Genomic DNA, 20,302 nt, shown 5'->3' on the forward strand with positions numbered 1-20,302 from the left:
TGATTTTTAACTGTTGTTAGCCGCCCTGAGCCCGTTAGGGGAGGGCGGGATATAAATTTGATAAATAAATAAATATAGTTAAACCAAATTCTAGAGTGGGCAAATTCTAGGGTGCTACTGTCGATGTGATGACTTCGCTTCTTGTGCTGGAATTGACATCATTGCATCACTGGTGACATCATTACAATCAGTGTTCCCTCTAAGCTATGTTTGTGTGAGCTAGCTCACAGGTTTTTAGCCTCTGGTTCATACATTTTTGTCTTAGCTCAGGAAAAATGGCCCCAGAGCAAACTAATTTATGCAGTAACTCAGAAGGTTAATGCAGGCAGCTCACAAGGTAGAATTTTTGCTTACGAGACTCCACAGCTTAGAGGGAACATTGGTTACAATGCCAGTGAGACACCCACCCCAAGGTAGGTTTCTACTGATTCCCAGCCTCGAACTGGTGACTCTGTGACTGCAGCCACTTCACAACATGGCTGACTTGGAATTTGTTTGGAACAGCAGTGAGGAGCTTCTCTCTTCGGTTGCCTAGCAACTGCCAATGGAAAAAGAAGGAGCTTCATGGTCTGTCTTTCACACCATTGATTGGATGATTGGAATAATGACAGGGGAAAGTGACCTGGTTTTAAGTCTTAGAAGCCCCAGAGTATATACAAAACTGAGGCAGGTGCCTCCTTCTGCCTCATAGTAAAGGAAGTTGCTATTTAGAAACAGTCCTCAGCACAATGGAACGCATAGACTCTCCACAGTTTATCTTCCGTCCTAAGAACTCCAAAAGACTGGGGCAATCCATACAAGATCTCAGTGACCACTTATCCCATTATGTTTAGAACTTCTTCGATGGAGAACCACTAAAGACTACAGAATAAGGGATAACATCAGAAATGTAATAGACATTGTTGAATACTATGAAAAACATCCAGAAAAGGAGGTGGCTTTATTTTTTGCGGATGCGGAAAAAGCTTTTGATAATCTTAACTGGGACTTTATGTTTGCAGTTATGGAGAAAATGAAATTAGGAGATGATTTTATAAGGATGACTAAAGCAATATATACAGAACAACAGGCAAAACTCTGTGTGAATACTGATTTAACTGCACAACTAAAGATTAGCAAAGGCCCAAGACAAGGTTGCTCTCTATCTCCATTGTTGTTTATAATGACCCTAGAGGTCTTGTTGACCCAAATTGATGATAGTGAAATAGAGGGATTGAAGTTGAAAGGTTTTTCCTATAAATACAGAGCCTTTGCAGATGATGTGATGTTTATTAATGAGAACCCAGTACAAGTGATGCCTTTGTTGTTAAAGAAAATTAAAGAGTATGGTGAGATAGCTGGTTTTTATATTAATAAAGAAAAATCGAAAATCCTTACTAAGAATCTGACACTAAACAAACAGAAAGAATTACAAAATGCCACTGGATGTGAAGTTGCTTCCAAAGTAAAATATTTAGGTGTGGAGATGACGATGAAAAACATTGACTTATATAAGAACAATTATGAAAAGCTCTAGCATAAAATAGAAGGTGATATGTTAAAATGAAATAAACTAAACATATCTATGCTGGGGAGGATATCTGCAGTTAAAATGAATGTTCTACCAACGATGATGTTTTTATTTCAAACTATCCCAATAGTGAAAGATAAGAAACAATTTAACCTGTGGCAAAGAAAGATTTCAGAGTTTATTTGGGTGGGCAAGAAACCAAGAATCAAAATGAAAATCTTAACAGATGCGAAAGAAAGAGGCGGCTTCCAACTACCTGATTTAACGCTATATCATGATGCAGTTTGTTTGGTATGGATTAAGGAATGGATGACTTTGATCAACAAAAAATTATTGGTGCTAGAAGGACATGGAAATATCTTTGGCTGGCATGCGTATATGTATTACGGGAAAGAGAAGATGGATGGTTTTTTTTCACATCACTATATAAGGAGGAGTTTGCTGAATACTTGGAAAAAATATAGTAAGTATGGAGATGAGAGGAAACCACTTTGGATTGTGCCAACAGAAGTAATAAGTATGCCGCAAAGTGTAAGGGAAGGGAAATGGGTATCATATGAACAACTGCTAAAGTTCAAGGGGGGCAAAGTTGAAATGAAATCGGTTGAAGAACTGCAGGACAAATTTGATTGGTTTCAGCTGTTACAAATTAAAAGCTTGATAGAGAAAGACATTAAGAGCACAGGTATAAGATGAGAGAAAACAGAAATGGAGAAAATGCTGTTGGGCGAGAATGAAAAATTGATCTCAAGGATGTATAAACTGCTATTGAAATGGTCTACAGAAGAGGAGGTGGTGAAGCCTCAAATGATTAAATGGGCAATTAACTTTAATAAAGAAATACAGATGGAGACGTGGGAACACCTATGGAAGAATTCAATGAAAATATCAACGTGCTATAACATAAAAGAGAACTGTTTCAAAATGCTGTACAGATGGTACATGACACCTAAAAAGCTAACAAAAATGAGTAATCAAGCTTCAGATAGGTGTTGGAAATGTAAAAAACATGAAGGTTCTTTCTACCACATGTGGTGGACTTGTGAAAAGGCGAAACAATTTTGGACAATGATTCAACAGGAGATCTCGAAAATCTTGGGTTATAATATTAGGAGAGCACCAGATGTCTTTCTGGTGGGATTACAAATGGAAAGCTTTCCGAAGCAAGACAGAACATTGTTGTGGTATTTGCTTTCAGCTGCGAGAACATTGTATGCGCAAATGTGGAAGCAAGACTGAATACCTGAAAAATGGGACTAGGTCTTAAAGGTTCTTAACTGGAGTGAAATGGACAAACTTACTAGAATCTTAAAAGACAACAATTTGGAGAAGTTTAAAGAAGACTGGAGTAAATTCCAAAGTTACGTGGAAATACAATGGAGGGTGAAGAGTCATTTAGTAGTTTATGACAACATTAATTGAACTTTAAATGATAAAGAAGAATCGTGATTATTGAGTTAGTAGGATATAGTTACATGGTAATTATACATATATGAGTTGATAAGATTAAGACAGCTGGAATTCCGGAGTTGATTTTATAACTATGAGTTTTGTGTTTAAAAAAATACTAAGTGAATTATAGAGAAAGGGTTATTGAAAGATAACTCTTTGTGTAAAAATTTTATAATGGTGAAAAGATATTTAGTAGTGTATGACAACATTAACTGAACTTTTAATGATAAAGAGGAATTGCGATATTGTGATAAAAGCATTAGTAGAACATAGTTATTTGGTAAATAAATATATATGAGAGTTAAGATAAGACTAAGATAGGGGGAACTCTGGAACTGAATTAATAATTATGAGCGTTGTGTTTAATAAGTGCTAAGTGATTATTAGAGAAAAGGTTAGTGAATGATAATTTTGTTTCTTTCTAAAATTTTATAACTGTGAATTTACCTTTAATATGCTTTTAATTTGTTATAAGTACCGGCGGAGGTCATGAATAAGAGGGGGGGGGGGGAGGAAAATATGTAATGTATTGGAGAAGTATATTTGAATTTGAATAGATGAATTTATTTCAATATATTGCAAAATAAAAAAGTTTGGTCACAAAAAAAAGACTACAGAAGTATTGGTATCACTTATGTCTAATCATGTTCACTGTCCCAAATGAATGTATGGGACTTATATTGTTACATGTGTATAGAGGTTACAAGCAGGGAGTCTGGATTATTTATGTGTGTCACGTTGCATATCATATTGTATATGACTATCACAAATCTGGTTTATACTCATAATACAATTAGGGGGAACTTTATTCATGGCATTGGGTTTGAATTTGTGGAGGCCTCACAGTGGCAGGTCCAGAGCTGCTCACATGCTTTAGAAAAAACCTCCCACATTTTCAGATCTTTGTAATCATTGATTGATTCTTGCCCCCTGATACCTGCAACGTTTGAATGGATCAGATTGGCCTTTTCAGCCTTGGCCCCAGCCTGGTGGAATCAGCTCCCTGTGAAGATCCGGGCCCTATCTGATTTGATGCCATTCCGTAGAGCCTGCAAGACGGAGCTGTTTCGCCGGGCCTTCAGTTGAGGCAACGGACATCCTTATTTCCATCTGCTTCACCTCCCTTGCCTGCTATGATGCTACATTATTTTATCTTCATTTATTATTTCATCTCTAGGCCTACTGTTGTACTGATATATAGAATGCGCCCAATGGGAATCACTGCCTTTGATATAGGTGTTATCTGTTTTATTGTATTTTATGACTTTAGCATGTAGTTTTTAATTGTTTTAACTCTTGTTGTGATCTGCCCTGAGCCCGCTTGCGGGAAAGGGCGGGATACAAATTAACATAAATAAATAAACAATTTAAGCTTTAAAAAGGGAGCAGAATGCTATTACAAAGAAAAGGCAGAATGCTTACAAGGGTTAGCAATGCCCTTGTAACTTCACAGTGTGTGTGTGGCGGGTGTCTAAAAAGGCAAAGCAAGGCAAAAAGAGGGAAACCCTACTTGGACTCCTGGGGCTTTTCTGCATTCTCGTTTTACTCATTGGTAAATGCCTGTTTCATTGAGGTGGTTTTCCTGTTTCCTTTTCCACGGCAAGCAGAAACTGCTTGTAAGAGGATCTCATTTGCTGTGGAAAAGCGGCGCACCAACTCGCAGCTCCGGGGCAGCTTGTGCAAAAACTGAGAGAAGCCCCAGGAACAGAAGGGCACTCCACTCAGAATAAGCCCTTGTGCAAAATTGGCCTACGGTTTAATTCTACAGGGAGATATGCAGGGCATAAACCTGTGTAATATTGAGTTGACCAGCAGAGAGTACAAAACACTTGTGGAACAGAAAACTCCCCAAAGAAACAGGAACGTACCAGTGAGTAAAATGAGAATGCAGAAAAGCTCCTGGTTAGCAATGGTGGCTGAATGAGCACAGCTTCCCAAAAGTTTCCCAGTTCATGATGATCCTGACTCTCAAGGGAGATGGATTCACTTGCTTCACAAGATTTAATTCTGTTAATGATCCCGTCCATACCTGACTGTTCCAGCTCCTTTGGTAGCTGCTGATTGAAACTCATCCATTCCTTTCCTCAGCTGAAGAAGCCGATGAGATGCTGATCAAGTGCGATGGGGGCGTGGAAGCGGCCCTGGAATATGCCAAGATGTGGTGCAAATACGTCAAGGAGCTCCTGAGCTGGGTGGACAAACGTCTCAATTATGGTAGGCTTCATTTACCAACGTCATTGTTCTAAATAGGCCAACTGTTGCTCCAAATTCCCATTCCCCCATACACACACCCCTTTAAATTGGAAGTGACCCATCCAAATTACATTTTCCAGGGCTTTTTTTGTAGCAGGAACTCCTTTGCACATTAGGTCACACACCCCTGATTTTGCCAATCTTCCTGGAGCTTAAAGGAGGCCCTGTACTAAAAGCCCTGTACGCTCTTGGAGGATTGGCTACATGAGGGGTATAGCCTAATATGCAAAGGAGTTCCTGCTACAACCCCCCCCCCCGCATTTTCCCAAGTTTATGCAACCAAAAAAAAAAATCACTTATCCTGGACAGAGGTTACAAATTGTTATGTCAGATCAGGTGCATAACTGTTCCTCCCTAAATGTGACCACAAGGGGGGAATAGCATATCTGAAGAAGAGAGCTGTGTGACTCACAAAAGCCCACATTTAAATAAATTAATAAGATTTCAGTCCAGTAACACCTTAAAGACCAAGATTTCTGAGGCATGAGCTTTGGAGGGTCTGATCTGAATGGCCCAAGCTAGCCCGATCTCATCTGATTTTAGGATTTAGAGCTCTTCCATATTCTCATTTTCCTTGCTTTCGTCTTCCTGTTGCTTAGGGGAGGAGGTGTTTCTGTTCTGCACATGTTTTGCTCCCTCTAGCAGTCAATTTGATGTTACATCAATTTATGCCCAGCATATCTCCCTGCAGATTTAAACTGCAAGTTTTTATGCCAGACATAAATCAACGTATTATTGAATCAACCACTAGAGGGAGCCAAACGTGAAGAACAGGTCAGCCCTGGTTAGTTCTTTGATGGGGGAATCACCAAGGAAGTTCAGGGTTGCTGCGCAGAGGCATGCACTGGCAAACCACCTCGAAACGTCTCTTGCCTTGAAAACCCTACAGGGTCACCATAAGCCAGCTGCAACTTGGTGGCCTTTTATACACAGTCACATGTTTTTGAGAGTCAAAGTTTCCTTAGTCAGATATCTGAAGAAGGGAGCTTTGATTCTCAAAAGCTTATCCCCTGGAAATCCTATTGATCTTATTGTGCTAGTTGAACTTGAAATGTTCTCTTCTACTGCAGACCAATATGGCTCCCTGTGACTTCCCATTTATATCCCCCTGGACTTTTATTTTGCCACAACATTCTTACACAACTACCCTTTTGCTTTCCAAAACCCCCTTTTTGTGTGTGTGTTAGAAAAAAAGGTTTTTTCTCTCCTCCTTCTGTGCATTTTCTTTATAAATTTCCTGTTGGTATCATTTACAGAGATTGAGTTTGCAAAGAATATCTTGAAGATTGCTGAAACGGGCAGAAATGCTGTTAACCAGCAGGTAATGTTTCCTGGCTACTCTTGTCTCTGATATCCCTTTGCAAGTTGTGTGAAGGTATTTTGGCATGAGTGACTTTTTGGCCTCACTCAGTAGTTGATCTGTAGAGTCTTTCTTAGTCATACACACACACACACACACACACACATACATACAGGGCTATTTTTGTAAGAAAAGCCCAGCAGGAACTCATTTGCATATTATGCCACACCCACTGACACCAAGCCAGCTGGAACTGCGTTCTTGTGCATTCCTGCTCAAAAAAAAGCCCTGTGTGTGTGTGTGTGTGTATGCGTGTGTGTATATATATTTCCCAACCTGGAGCTGGCAACCCTATATTTGGCAAGTTTTTAACATATGCAGTGGCAACTACATGGGACTCCTGCCAAACTGATGCAGTTCCTGGAAGGTACCCTGCCACACATTGATGAGTATGACATATACCGAGTTGGTGCATCTGAAAGAAAGCCTTACGTGTGTCCATCAGTGAGCTGAGTTTTGAACTCCGGAGTCCTTGTTCCAAACAGAATAATCTCACTAGCTGATGATGTTGTTGACTCTCTGTTTTTTCCAGAACTATATGCCCCTGCAGGCCCTATATACTATGGTTATGGAGCACGACATAAAGACAGGGAATTTAGCCATTGACACTGCGGGAATTCTGCAGATGAAAGAATACTACAAGGTATGGCGTTTCTGGCTTGCTGGAAGGGCAGCCGCTAAAACGTCTTAGCCATGCGTGGCTCTTTCACACATATTATGTGGCTGTTAAAGCCTCCGCGACTCTGTCGACTGGCTTGGAGAAGACATTTGTCTTTTAAAATAACTTTTCCAAGCCAAACCAGCCAATGGCTTGGAGAATGCATTTAAAGTTAAAGTTGCTTTCTTTGCACCTCTCCATACATCCCCATCCCTATCTATTTTCCTTCCTTCCTTCCTTCCTTCCTTCCTTCCTTCCTTCCTTCCTTCCTTCCTTCCTTCCTTCCTTCCTTCCTTCCTTCTTTGCTTCCTTCCTTCCTTCCTGCCTGCCTGCCTGCCTTCCTTCCTGCCTGCTCTCAAACATCTGACATTCATGTTTTGTGGCTCTCAAACATCTGTGTGGCTCAACGGTAGCTCTCCAGATGCTGTTTGCCTACAACTCCCATCAGCCTGGCCAGCATTGGCTTTGTAAATGCTGGAGGGAGCTGCTAGGGATTCTATTTCACCTCACCCCTGACTAGTTTCTTGCCTTGCAGCCTCTTTGGGCCAAGAGGAATGAAATTGAGAAGTGGCGGAAGGAGTTCAAAGATCAGTGGCAGAAAGAGCAGAAAAGGATGGTAAGAACTCACCTGAGAGGGAGGAGAGAAAACAGAAACTACAGCTTTTCTTCCTAAGCACAGGGCATGCAGCTGTTTTCAAGTATTGATTTTAAAGGATAACATGCAGAAGTGTTCCCTCTAAGCTGAGTTAGCGTGAGCTAGCTCACCGATTTTTAGCCTCCAGCTCACACATTCTTGTCCTAGCTCAGGAAGGATGACTCCAGAGCACACTAAGGTATGCAGTAGCTCACAACTTTTAACGCCAGCAGCTCACAACTTTAATGCCAGTAATTCATAAAGTAGAAGTTTTGCTCCCAAGACTGCAACTTAGAGGAAACATTGCATGCAGGAATCATGAACACAGGGATCTGCCTTATACTAAGTCAGGTCACTGGTCTGTTCAGTTTGGTGTTGTCCACTCTGACCAGCAGCAATTCTCCAGGGTCTTGGCTCTTTCATATTACCTCCAAACTGATCCTTTTCATTGAGGGGTTAAACCTGCAGCCTTCTGTGTGCAGCACAGATGCTCTAGCAGAGATCCATTGCTAGGGTTGTCAATTCTGGGATGGAAAAATTCCTAGAGATCTGGGAGTAGAGCAGGGCTTGTGAGGGGAGGGACCTCAATGGGGTATAATGCCACAGACTCCACCCCCCAAAGCAACCATTTTCTTCAGGGGAACTGATCTGTGTTAGTCTGAAGGCCAACCTGGAGGTTGAGCAACCAATAACGTATATAGGTCTTGAACAAAGTAGGAGTCCAGTGCACCTTTAAGACCAACAAAGTTTTATTCAGAATGTAAGCTTTCGTGTGCTCGCAGCACACTTCATCAGACGAGGAATAAAACTTTGTTGGTCTTAAAGGTGAACTTGACTCCTACTTTGTTCTACTGCTTCAGATGAACATGGCTGCCCACTTGGATCTAGTGGTCCTAATAAGTAGGCTAACTAGTGGTTCTAATAAGTAGGCTAACTTACAAATTACAAAAAAAAAAGTTTAGTAAGGTATGCAGGTTCTCACAAGTCCCATTCATAAAACAAGTGAAAAAGGACTTCTTTAAATCCCGTAAAGTAGATCGCGACAAGATTGTTAACTTGCACTTCCTGCTTCATTCACCACTTTCGTCAGGCTTGGGATTTCCTAGAAAAAGCAGCAATTGATCTGAGCGTATTTCTATTCCATTGCCTCCACAGTGTTTCTGTAGCCAGCAAAAATTGCTGCGTCAGGCTCATTTTATGAATTGGACTTGTGCCAACCTATCTGCCTGACTAAACTTTTTGTAATTTGTAAGTTAGCTTAGTAATTTCGATCACTAGACCTGTATAGGTTATTGGTTGCTCAAGATACATGTGATCACTCTTTGTGTATTCCCCTTCACCTGGAGGTTGGCAGCCCTATTACCCAGCCATGAATTTAACAAAATGGAACAGCTTTTTCAAAAGTACCCAAAGTCATTTGCAGTTTTTGGTTTAACACATAAGCCATTTGGAAGCAGCTGCTTGGATAGAAACTAGGGTTGCCAAGCCCCACCCCCAGCCCCTGGCAGGGGACTTGTTTCACGTGCGCTTTGCACGCGCGGTGCAATGATGTCACCCATGAATGAAGTCATCGCATTGGTGATGCCGCGCACTGGCTGCTCTAGACATTTCCAGGAAAACTCTATGGTTTTCCCAGATGCTCTAGCATTTGGGAGGGAAAAACTCTATGGTACCTATTGTACCATAGAGTTTTCACTCCCAAATTGCTGGAGTGTTCGGGAAAACCATAGTTTCCTTAGAAACACCTAGAGTGGCCGCCGCGTGGCATTGCCAGTGCAATGACATCACTCGTGGGTCATCGCGCTGGCGACATAGGGGGAGGTTCCCCCCACTGGCCTAGTGCGGGTTGGGAACCTCCTGGGTGGGAGAACCCCCACCCAGACCAGGGGGTTGGCAGCCCTAATAGAAGCATAGTTCAGGATAAAGTTGGGTAGGTCAAGGGCAAGCAAAGCCATGTAAAGCCACAATTTGCTCTAAATGATGATAACTCCTCCACTTGCAGAATGACTCCTTGTCCTCTATGCGCAAGTCCCGCCAACATTACCTCCAGCGCTGCGAAGATTTGGAGAAAGCCAAAGTGCTGAGCGCCAGAGCAGAAGAAGAGTGCCAAGGCACTGCAGGGAGTGGCAACAAGCAGCTGGAGAAACGGCGTCGCTATCGAGAGGAGGTGCAGTTAAAGGTATGAGCTGGAGATGCTGAGAGATTTGCTGTCACACCTTCTGGTCGGGGGAATTTGGTCTCTCAGGTAGACCTTGGATTTGTAGCGTCCTTGTGGTCAAGGGACCCAGAAGAAGAAGATGAAGATGAGAAGATATTGGATTTATATCCCGCCCTCCACTCCAAAGAGCGGCTCACAATCTCCTTTACCTTCCTCCCCCACAACAAACACCCTGTGAGCTGGGTGGGGCTGAGAGGGCTCTCACAGCAGCTGCCCTTTCAATGACAACCTCTGCCAGAGCTATGGCTGACACAAGGCCATGCCAGCAGGTGCAAGTGGGGGAGTGGGGAATCGAACCCGGTTCTCCCAGATAAGAGTCCGCACACTTAACTACACCAAACTGGGTCTACACCAAAGTGGCAACTGGAGCCATCTGCCTCAGGGGCTAGGGTTGCCAGACCCCCAGTGGAGGTGTGGGGGGGTCCCCTGCTGCCTGGTCCTATGGCCCCACCTCTGACCAGCTGATCATTGGAGGGAACTTACCCCAAAAAAGAGCTGACGTGCAGCAGTGCATCTGAATCATTGCCAATGTGACCTGGAACTGATGTCATCACATCAGGATGACACTCTGGTATTTGGGCAAAAACTCCATGGTAGGAGCCAAATTTACCATAGAGTAGAGCATCACCCAGCATCACTGCACGATGACATCTCTTCTGGGTCATGTTGGAAGTGACATAGACATGTTGCCACAACATCCTGCCCCCTATAAGTTCCTCCCATCTTCTGCTGGTTACCAGGAAAGACCTGGCAATCCTAGCAGGAGCCTACCATCACCACCTCGGCTGCTCTGAATATCTTGGGCCTCTGCCTAGCTAGGGAGATCTCTTTGTGTTTCCACTGATCTCCAGGCGACAGAGATCAGTTCACCCGGTGAAAATGGCCACTTTGGAAGGTGGACTCTGCCATTATACTGCACTGGAGTCAAACCCTCCCCTCCATAGGCTCCACCCCCCAAAATATCCAGATGTTTCCCATCCTGGAGCTGGCAATCCTATTAAATAATTCAGAATAAATATCTGTCCACTGTTTGTGGATGCCAAGTGTGGAACCTTTCAGGCCCGTACACGGCTCTACCTGTAGGCGTCCATCTCCCCAACATTCAAGTACCTCACCTCCTGCATTTCCAGCTCTGCGCTTCCCCAGTTCTCCTGTCACTTTGTGTTTTGTTGCACCCAGGCTCAGGAGTCAGAAGTCATCTACAAAACCTGCATCTGCGATGTCAACAGTCGCCAGCAGGAGCTGAAGAAAGTCCGGGAGAGGATTGTCTCCCACATCCGCAAGCTGGTGTACCAGGGAGATGACGTGATGACGCGGGTGAGTAGCAAGTTGGCCACCTGCTAGGAATCTTCCCACCCTCTTTCACCCCTCTCTAACAACCAGGACTTTTAAAAGCAGGAACGCAGTTCCAGCGGGCTTGGTGTCAGAGGGTGTGGCCTAAGATGCAATTGAATTTCTGCTGGTGATGTCAGGGGTGTGGTCTAATATGCAAATGAGTTCGATATATTAGGGTTTGTAGAATCTTTCGGGCTCAAGTGCCGTGTTTTACTGGAGAAAGTTTTCCTTCCAGACGTTTCGTTCTCAGCTGCAGAGAACATCCTCAGTGGCGTTGCAGCCGGAGCAGGCGCTCTGACCTTCTTGGCTGCTGTGCATTGAGTGGGGCCAGGGCTGCTGGAGAGCTGCTATTTCTAGGCTGGAGGGGGTGTGATGAAAGGGCAATTGGTTTGTGGATGTGCCCATTGTTTGGTGGGGCTTCCTGGAAGGGTAGTGATAAGGAAACTGGCTGTTCGATATAGTGTCAGCCTGGTATTATTATGCATGCAGTTGGCTAACAAAGAAGCTGGGGAAAGGCATTTGAAAATGAGAAGCAGAGAAAGAAAAGAATGATAGAGGAGAAGCATAAATTTCTTTCATATAAGACATGAAGTGATCATCATAGGACATGAAGGGAACTACCCTCTAGGGGAATTTAGTAACAGTTCCATGTGGAGAAAAACACAGATTTGAGGAAGACAGTTTGGGCTTTTTCACACTACCAAAGTATTTCAGTATGGCAGCTGGTCAGTTACTGAACAGTAATGGGTTTCTGCTGGCATTTCAGACAGACCTGATTCAGTAACTGGCTGCTACCGGAATACTGTTACCTTTTCACAGGCTCCCGCAACTGTCCTGGCAGTGAGGCATGCCTGAGTCGTTTTTACTAAGAGCAGTTCCTTCCAGTTTTCAACCCCTCCTTCCAGGTTGAAATCGCTATGGGTCACTATGAAATCCCCTGTAGTGATTCCGGGAGTGCCAGCCATTTTTGCGCCAGAACTCCAGAAGCCCTCCCACTGTTGCCCCCCAAGCATCAAGAATATTGAGCATCATTGCCCCAGACATAAGAACTAAGAGAAGCCTTGTTGGATCAGGCTAATGGCCCATCCAGTCCAACACTCTGTCACACAGTGGCCAAAACTCAGGGGCCAACAAGAGGTCCATCAGCAGGGCCAGAACTCCAGAAGCCCTCCCACTTACTTTGTGTGTGGAAAGTGCCAAGGCACTTAAATTGATCACAACAGTCTTGTAAGGTTAGTCAGCACAGCTAGCTCCATACTGAAGAGGGCAGGCTGAGACTGAAAAATAATGGTAGGCCAGATGTCACTTAGACATGGCTGAAGTGGGAGCTGAACCATTAACCAGAGCGAGCCAGTTTGGTGTAGTGGTTAAGTGTGTAGACTCTTATCTGGGAGAACTGGGTTTGATTCCCCACGCCTCCACTTACACCTGCTGAAATAGCCTTGGGTCAGCCATAGCTCTAGTAGGAGCTGTCCTTGAAAGGGCAGCTGCTGGGAGAGCCTCTCAGCCCCACCCACCTCATAGGGTGTCTGTTGTGGGGGGAGAAGATATGGGAGATTGTAAGCCACTCTGTGATTCAGAGAGAAGGGTGGGGTATAAATCTGCAATTCTTCTTCTTCTTCCTAGCTCACAACACATGCTGTAAGTCACTAGCTGAAAATTGTGGTGCATTCTACAAAGTTCAAAATCAGTTCTGACCTTCATAGGATCTTCTTCTTAAGCTCATTAATTGTCACCGTGTTTGGGTGCTGTTTCCCTCAGGTCACCTTAAGGATGTTCATGCTTCGGCAAGCCCAAGCGGAGCGGATCCCTGAGGGATACCAAACGCTTACTGAGTTCTGCAAGCCCTACAAGGTCGGCGAGAAATACTTGGAGTTCATTCAGAAGCTGCAAAGAAAAGAACTTCCAGTGGAAGAGTACACTTTTAAGGAATTTGTCCCCTCAGGGTCAAGGTAAAAAGTACAACCTTTACTCCTTCACTCACCCAAATTCTCTGTCTATATTCTGTGTCAGTTCTAATATACGGCTCTGCACCCCAATGCGTCATCTTTGATTTCCCCATGTTCTGCCAACCTGTGAGACCTTACTACATATTACATTTTTTTCTGGCTATGTCCCACTTTTTAGAGTGGTTGGGTCTCAGATATATTTCTGGGATCTCATTGTTTCTCTTTCTCTTTCTCCTTCCTTCCTTCCTTCCTTCCTTCCTTCCTTCCTTCCTTCCTTCCTTCCTTCCTTCCTTCCTTCCTCCCTCCCTCCCTCCCTTCTCTCCTCCTCCATCCCCATCTTCGTTCTCTCTCTCCTTCCCCATTTTCCTTTTTTTTTTTATCTGCTTCCCCTCTGCCCTCCCCCTGCCTCTCTATCCCTTCCATCCTTCCTTCCTTCTCCCCCTATCTATAACTTTCTTTTTTTTGCTTTTATTCTCTCATTAGCATATTTGCATATGCCACACACCCTGATGTTGGGGGTGCGGCATATGCAAATGAGTTATGCTACTGAGCTCCTCTTTCACCCCTCTCTAACAACCAGGAGTTTTTAAAGCAGGGACGCAGTTCCAGCTGACTTGGTGTCAGAGGGTGTGGCCTAATATGCAACTGAATTTCTGCTGGTGATGTCAGGGGTGCGGATGCCTGAGGGATACCAGACCCTCACTGAGTTCTGCAAGTCCTACAAAATGACCCCTGCTCCTCTCACTTTGGTATGTGACTATGGTATGTGAACACATGTCATGTTTCCTTATCCTGGATCTGGCCATTGGTCCATCAAGTATTGTCCAATCAGACGAGCAGCTCTCCAGGTCTCAGGGGGAGGTCTTTCACATCATCCAGTATGTATGTTGAACATATGAAGCTGCCTTCTACTGAATCCTTGGTCCATCAAAGTCAGTATTGTCTACTCAGGCAGCAGCTCTCCAGGGTCTCAAGCTGAGGTTTTGCATGCCTATTTGCCTGGACCCTTTTTAGTTGGAGATGCCAGGGATTGAACCTGGGACCTTCAGCTTCCCAAGCAGATGCTCTACCACTGAGCCACGGTCCCTCCCTTTGAAGGGCTGTCAAGTCACAACCAAGTTATGGTGACCCTAGCAAGGTGCTTTCAAGGCTAAGTGAGAAGCAGAGGTGGATTGCCATTGCCTTCCTCTGCCAAGTCTTCTTTGGTGATCTCCTATCCAAGCACTAACCCTCCTTAGCTTCTGAGATCTGATGTGATTGGGCTATGTAACATTCTGCCTCCCCCCCACCCCATCAACTGCTACCCATGAGCCCAAGGCAAAAGGAATGGAATTGCTTCTCGGATCTGTAGGCTTCTCCTCAATGGTTCATAGTTATTGAGAAATGGCTTTGTTTTATGCATTCATCAGGGGTAAGCTCCCGGCCAAGCTGGAGGAAAGGAGTTTGTGGGTGCCACCCGGACTCCTCCTCCTTTTCTGCATCACAAATGCACAAAAGCACAAATGTAGCTGTGATTCTGGCAGCCCCATGACCTGTAATCTTCTCTTCTCTTCTCTTCCCTTTCCTTCCCCTCCCCTCCGCTTTCCCCTTCCCTTCCCTTCCCTTCCCTTCCCTTCCCTTCCCTTCCCTTCTCTTCTCTTCTCTTCTCTTCTCTTCTCTTCTCTTCTCTTCTCTTCTCTTCTCTTCTCTTCTCTTCTCTTCTCTTCTCTTCTCTTCCCCTCTCCTCTTCCCTTCCCTTATCCTCTCCTCTCCTCTCCCCTTCCCTCCTCTCCTCTTCCATTCTCCTCTTCCCCTCTCCTCTCCTCACCTCTTCCCTTCCCTTCCCTTCCCCTCTCCTCTCCTCTCCTCTCCTCTCCTCTCCTCTCCTCCCCTCCTCTCCTCTCCTCTCCTCTCCTCTTCCCTTCCCTTCCCTCCCCTCTCCTCCCCTCCCCTTCCCCTCCCTTCCCTTCCATCTTTCCCTGCTGAGTCCTGCAGCAATGCTGCAACATAGCTCAATTCAGGAAGAAGAAGAACTCTCTTAAATGGGTGGGAAAGAGCAGTGGTTGGGAATCAGAGCTCAGCCTTGCCATTTTGATAACTGAGCTTCACCCAATCCCCCTGTCCAACGGGCTGCAGTTGGAACATTATGATGAACATTAAGTTCCACTCGCAGCAACCCTGTAGCTTCCCCTCTGAGGCAAATTAAAGAAGGTTTATTTTTGGTCTGACTCAAATGGGGGAAATATAAGAGCTAGAGAGTTCAGGCTTGGATTGGACATGATATTCATCTGGATGCTCCCAAATTTCACAGGACTTCTCACGGCTCATGGGGATAAATCCCTGTGTGGATGCAGTGGACAATAATTTGAGAGCAAAGCACATTTATTCAAATCTAAGAGAAAAGTTGTGTAAATATTTATCATGCAATGGTAAAGGTAAAGGTAGTCCCCTGGGCAAGCACCAGTCATTTCTGATTCTGGGGTGATGTTGCTTTCACAATGTTTTCATGGCAGGCATTTTATGGGGTGATTTGCCATTGCCTTCCCGTCATCTACACTTTACCCCCAGCAAGCTGGGGACTCTTTTTTCCAACCTCCGAAGGATGGATGGCTGAGTCAACCTTGAGCCAGCTACCTGAACCAGCTTCTGCCGGGATTGAACTCAGGTCGTGAGCAGAGCTTGGATTGCAGTTCTGCAGCTTACCACTCTTACCACGGGGCTCTTTTTCACTCAGTGGTATGTGAGCCCAAACCAACTTTTTAGAGAGGTTATGTAATACCCCCTCTTTGCTGTAAGTGCAGGGGAATAATTTGGTGCTTTTTTACCTAAAGTGTTTACCGTATTTCCCACGGCAATCTCTCATTAGGTAAATAGAAAGAGAAACCGTAACACAATTACAAGCTTAACGCTGAACAGTGAAGCTTGATTATTGCTTTTTGCATAAATTAAGAACATAAAAAAACTAAGAACAAAGCATTAATAGCAATCAGGCAAGATTATGATGTGAAAAATATTGAAGAACAAATAGATTCCCCCATGTCATGGAGAGGGAACATAAAAACACTCAAATAAGCTGCAATGGAAAACAAATTATATAAAAGTAGGAAATGGCGAGGAAAAACTTTTCCTATTGTCTTTTATTAATTGCAGAACCAAGACATGGTGAATTAAACAGAGCATCCTGAGTTATAGCCTTCTAAACCCATTGGCTTCCGTGGTCTTAGAAGGGTCTGCAGTGTTTAACAACTCTGTTCCTTCAATCTAGCCTAGTATTTTAGATTGCCTGAGTCTACTCCAGGAACTGGTGTGCGTAGGGCTGCCAAGCCCCTGGTCCGGATGGGAGTTCTTCAGCCCGGGAGGTTCCCAACCCGCTGGCCCATACTGGGCTGGCGGGAGGAACCTCCCCCGATGTTGCCGGTGCAATGATGTCACCCACAAGTGACGTCGTCACAATGGTGCGCACCAGCCGCTCTAGGTATTTCCGGGAAAACTCTATGGTTTTCCCAGATGCTCTAGCGATTTGGGAGGGTACAATGGGTGCCATAAAGTTTTTCCCTCCCAAAATGCTGGAGGCTGTGGGGGACTTGGCAATCCTAGGTGTGCGCTTCTGTCTGAAACCATTCTGCTTCCTTATTTTGATATCTAGCCCTAAGAAAACAACAGTGGCGATGAGGATGAGATGTCTTTAAGTCACTGTGTATGATGTCTTGGGGAGAAAGGAGGAATACGGTGTTTTCAACGGCCACAGTCCACTCCAAGACTGATTCCTCCCTAGCAGTTGCTTGTCCCCCGGTTTTCTGCTTTCCCCGGCTCAAGCAATCAGTTCTCCACCAGTTGCTGCACAGGCCCATTTTGATCTGTGGCTCCCTCCAGGTTCCCCTGCAGCTTCCTGCTCTTGTTGTTTTAGAGATCCAGAAGCCGTAAGGGAAATTGCAGGGAGCTGCAGGTCAAAATGAGCCCATGCAGCAACTGGTGGGGAATTGATCGCTTGAGCTGGGGGAATGCAGAAGCCTGGGGGCAGAGCAACTGCTAGTGAGGAAGCGGACCAGGACTTGGAGTGGGCAGAGGAAGGAAGTTTGTACTCACTGTAGCTCCAGACAGAGAAGTTTAAGTTTACTGGATTTATATCCCGCCCTCCCCGCCGGAGAAGAAGGAGCTGGACTTATCAAACTGTGCTCCCCTTTAAAACTATGCTCCCTTCTTGCTTTGATGCCTAGCATTAAGAAAACAACAGGGCATAACCAGGACTTTTTTTGTAGCAGGAACTTCTTTGCAGGGCTTTTTTGCTAGGAAAAAGCCCAGCAGGAACTCATTTGCATATTAGGCCACACCCCCTAACACTTAGCCAGCCAGAACTGCGTTCTTGTGCATTCTTGCTAAAAAAAAAAGCCCTGCTCCTTTGCATATTAGGCTATACCCCCCTGATGTAGCCAATCCTCCAAGAGCTTACAGGACTTTTCTTGCAGGGTCTTCTGTAAGCTCTTGGAGGATTGGCTACATCAGGGGGGTGTAGCCTAATATGCAAAGGAGTTTTTGCTACAAAAAAAAGCCGTGGGCATAACTCTGCTTAAGACTGCACTGTAACAAAGTAAGAAACTTACAGTCCACCCACAGTACAATTTTCTGGAAGTATGCCCTGTTGAAGACACCTGACCAGGATTCTGAGTATGCCTCTTTAGGATGGCATTGTTAGAAGAGGTTCTTAAGAAGAGGTTAGGAGAGGTTCTCAAACAGGTTTGGCGTTCTTGTCACACCTTTTGCACTGAAATTGCTCCCTTTTCCCTCCCATACCAGTTTTGCTGCTATATTTGGACTAACAGTGATCAGCACAGTCGAAGTCTCATTTGTCACTAGTGGAGCTTTTTTGTAGCAGGAGCTCCTTTGCATATTAGGCTACACCCCCCTGATATAGCCATGTAGGCCCTGTACTAAGAGCCCTGTAAGCTCTTGGAGGATTGGCTACATTAGGGGTGTGTGACCAATATGCAAAGGAGTTCCTGCTACAAAAAAAGCCCTGTAGCCAATCCTCCAAGAGCTTGCAGGGCTCTTAGTACATGGCATACTGTAAGCTCTTGGAGGATTGGCTACATCAGAGGTGTGTGGCCTCATATGCAAAGGAGTTGCTGCTACAAAAAAAACCACTGGACATTCATACAGCGTTTTACTTTCTCAGGTCACCCTCCAGTGCCAGAAGAAAGAATGCCACACATTACGGTCACATCTCTTCATCGGCCATCGACCTCAGCAGCTCCTCAGAAGACACCTCCGGAAAGACGTCTTCTGTAAGCAGCGAGCAAAGTAAGATATGTGAAAATCCAAGTTAGCTTTCTGTCTTATGCGTCAGATGAGTTTTCATATTTTATGGCTGTTGTATATTTTGGGGCTCTGTCAATGAAAATGTGTGATGCCCATGGAAGTCTACCAGGGATGACCAACTAGAAAAATGGTGGTTGCCATGAAACATGCAGGTAAACTTGGGCCAGTCTAACCTATTTCTGGGATACCTTTGTAGGGAGTCCAGATAGCCTGATAAACAGATCATTATAACTCTATAATGGCGTGTCTATCGTCAATTCAAAAACAAAAATAAGCCCTTTGGGGGTAGAATGAAGAAATGTTGCCAAAGTGGGTTGGACTGGGAAGATCTGGACTTTCCTGTACACATGGAAAGGAAAGGTCCCCTGTGCAAGCACCAGTCGTTTCTGACTCTGGGGTGATGTTGCTTTCACAACGTTTCCATGGTAGACTTTTTTACGGGGTGGTTTGCCATTGCCTTCCCCAGTCATCTACACTTTCCCCCCAGTAAGCTGGGACTCATTTTACCGACCTCGGAAGGATGGAAGGCTGAGTTAACCTCAAGCCAGCTCCCTGAAACCAGCTTCTGCTGGGGATCGAACTTAGGTCGTGAGCAGAGCTTAGGACTGCAGTACTGCAGTTTTAACACTCTGCGCCACAGGGCCATCCTGTACACATGAAAGCCACCCAAACTTGGCTACAATCTTTCCCAAAACATCAAAGCAAAGCAGTTTTGGAAGAGTTCACTGGAAAGCCCCAGAAGGTGCAGGAAGCACCATAATGCTATGAAGAAACAGGAGGAAAACCCAGTTTCTGATAGCATCCAAGTTGGGGCAAACAACGCATATGTGAGTGACCTTCTGATTATGGGTGGCTTCCGTATAAGAAAAGGCTTATGCTTTATTCCAAGAGGAAGGCAGTATGAGAAAGCAGATGAAAATTGCTAATCTTTAACCCAGTTCTCTCATCCAATAATTTAAATATCTTTTTTAAAAGCCCTCAGTAGATTAGGTGAACATTTGTTCACTTGAAATATTTAAAAAGCAGTTAATATTCCCCCCATCACCACCACCCAGTTATTTTCTTTGAGCTAAAGTACCTTTGGGCTTTCCCCAGCTGATGTATTCATAAAAAGCTAGAAAGCTTGCCGTATAGATTGCCTGAAAGATAGAACGCTGATTAATTATTGGCATCTGCTGCTTGGAGGGATGGATTCTCTGCTTCATCGTGACAGGACGTCTCCTAAATAAGGTGCTGCACTTTGGTGCACGGAAATTACCTTCATCTAGTAAAAGTCAGAATGAATTTCATGGCGCGGCGTAGACGGAGGCCAAATTGAACGATTCTGGTAATGCCTTCTGACCTGCTGACTCTCTAACAGATTACCCACTGTCGTTAAAGATGATTTTTTTTTTCAGGCCCATTTTCCTCCCCTTCTCTTTGGCTATGTAAGAAGGGAGGAACAGTGCAGGGTGTGAAGCAGGCATCTACAGGGAGAGGGGAGAATCAGCGATACTGCTGCCCCCCTCTCTCTTCTGCCGGTGGGAAGAGCCTTCTGCCTGCAAAAAATATGGTTAGGAGCAGTGTTCCCTCTAACCTCAGTGAGTGTGAGCTAGCTCACAGTTTTTTAGCCTCCGGCTCACACATTTTTGTCTTAGC

At 44.7% G+C, this 20,302-nt stretch overlaps 1 protein-coding gene across 1 annotated transcript in view; it reads left to right on the forward strand.

The window, feature by feature from the left end:
• Positions 1 to 20,302, forward strand: part of GMIP (GEM interacting protein) — a 104,017-nt gene that overhangs the window by 47,933 nt on the left and 35,782 nt on the right. Inside the window, exons 6-13 of the mRNA XM_060253428.1 lie at positions 5,051 to 5,176; positions 6,472 to 6,536; positions 7,108 to 7,218; positions 7,769 to 7,849; positions 9,870 to 10,046; positions 11,265 to 11,402; positions 13,182 to 13,372; positions 18,522 to 18,646. Coding sequence (XP_060109411.1) covers positions 5,051 to 5,176; positions 6,472 to 6,536; positions 7,108 to 7,218; positions 7,769 to 7,849; positions 9,870 to 10,046; positions 11,265 to 11,402; positions 13,182 to 13,372; positions 18,522 to 18,646 — 1,014 coding nt within the window. The remainder of the gene's footprint in view (positions 1 to 5,050; positions 5,177 to 6,471; positions 6,537 to 7,107; positions 7,219 to 7,768; positions 7,850 to 9,869; positions 10,047 to 11,264; positions 11,403 to 13,181; positions 13,373 to 18,521; positions 18,647 to 20,302) is intronic.

Source organism: Heteronotia binoei, chromosome 13 (genome assembly GCF_032191835.1).
Source record: "Heteronotia binoei isolate CCM8104 ecotype False Entrance Well chromosome 13, APGP_CSIRO_Hbin_v1, whole genome shotgun sequence".
NCBI lineage: Eukaryota > Metazoa > Chordata > Lepidosauria > Squamata > Gekkonidae > Heteronotia > Heteronotia binoei.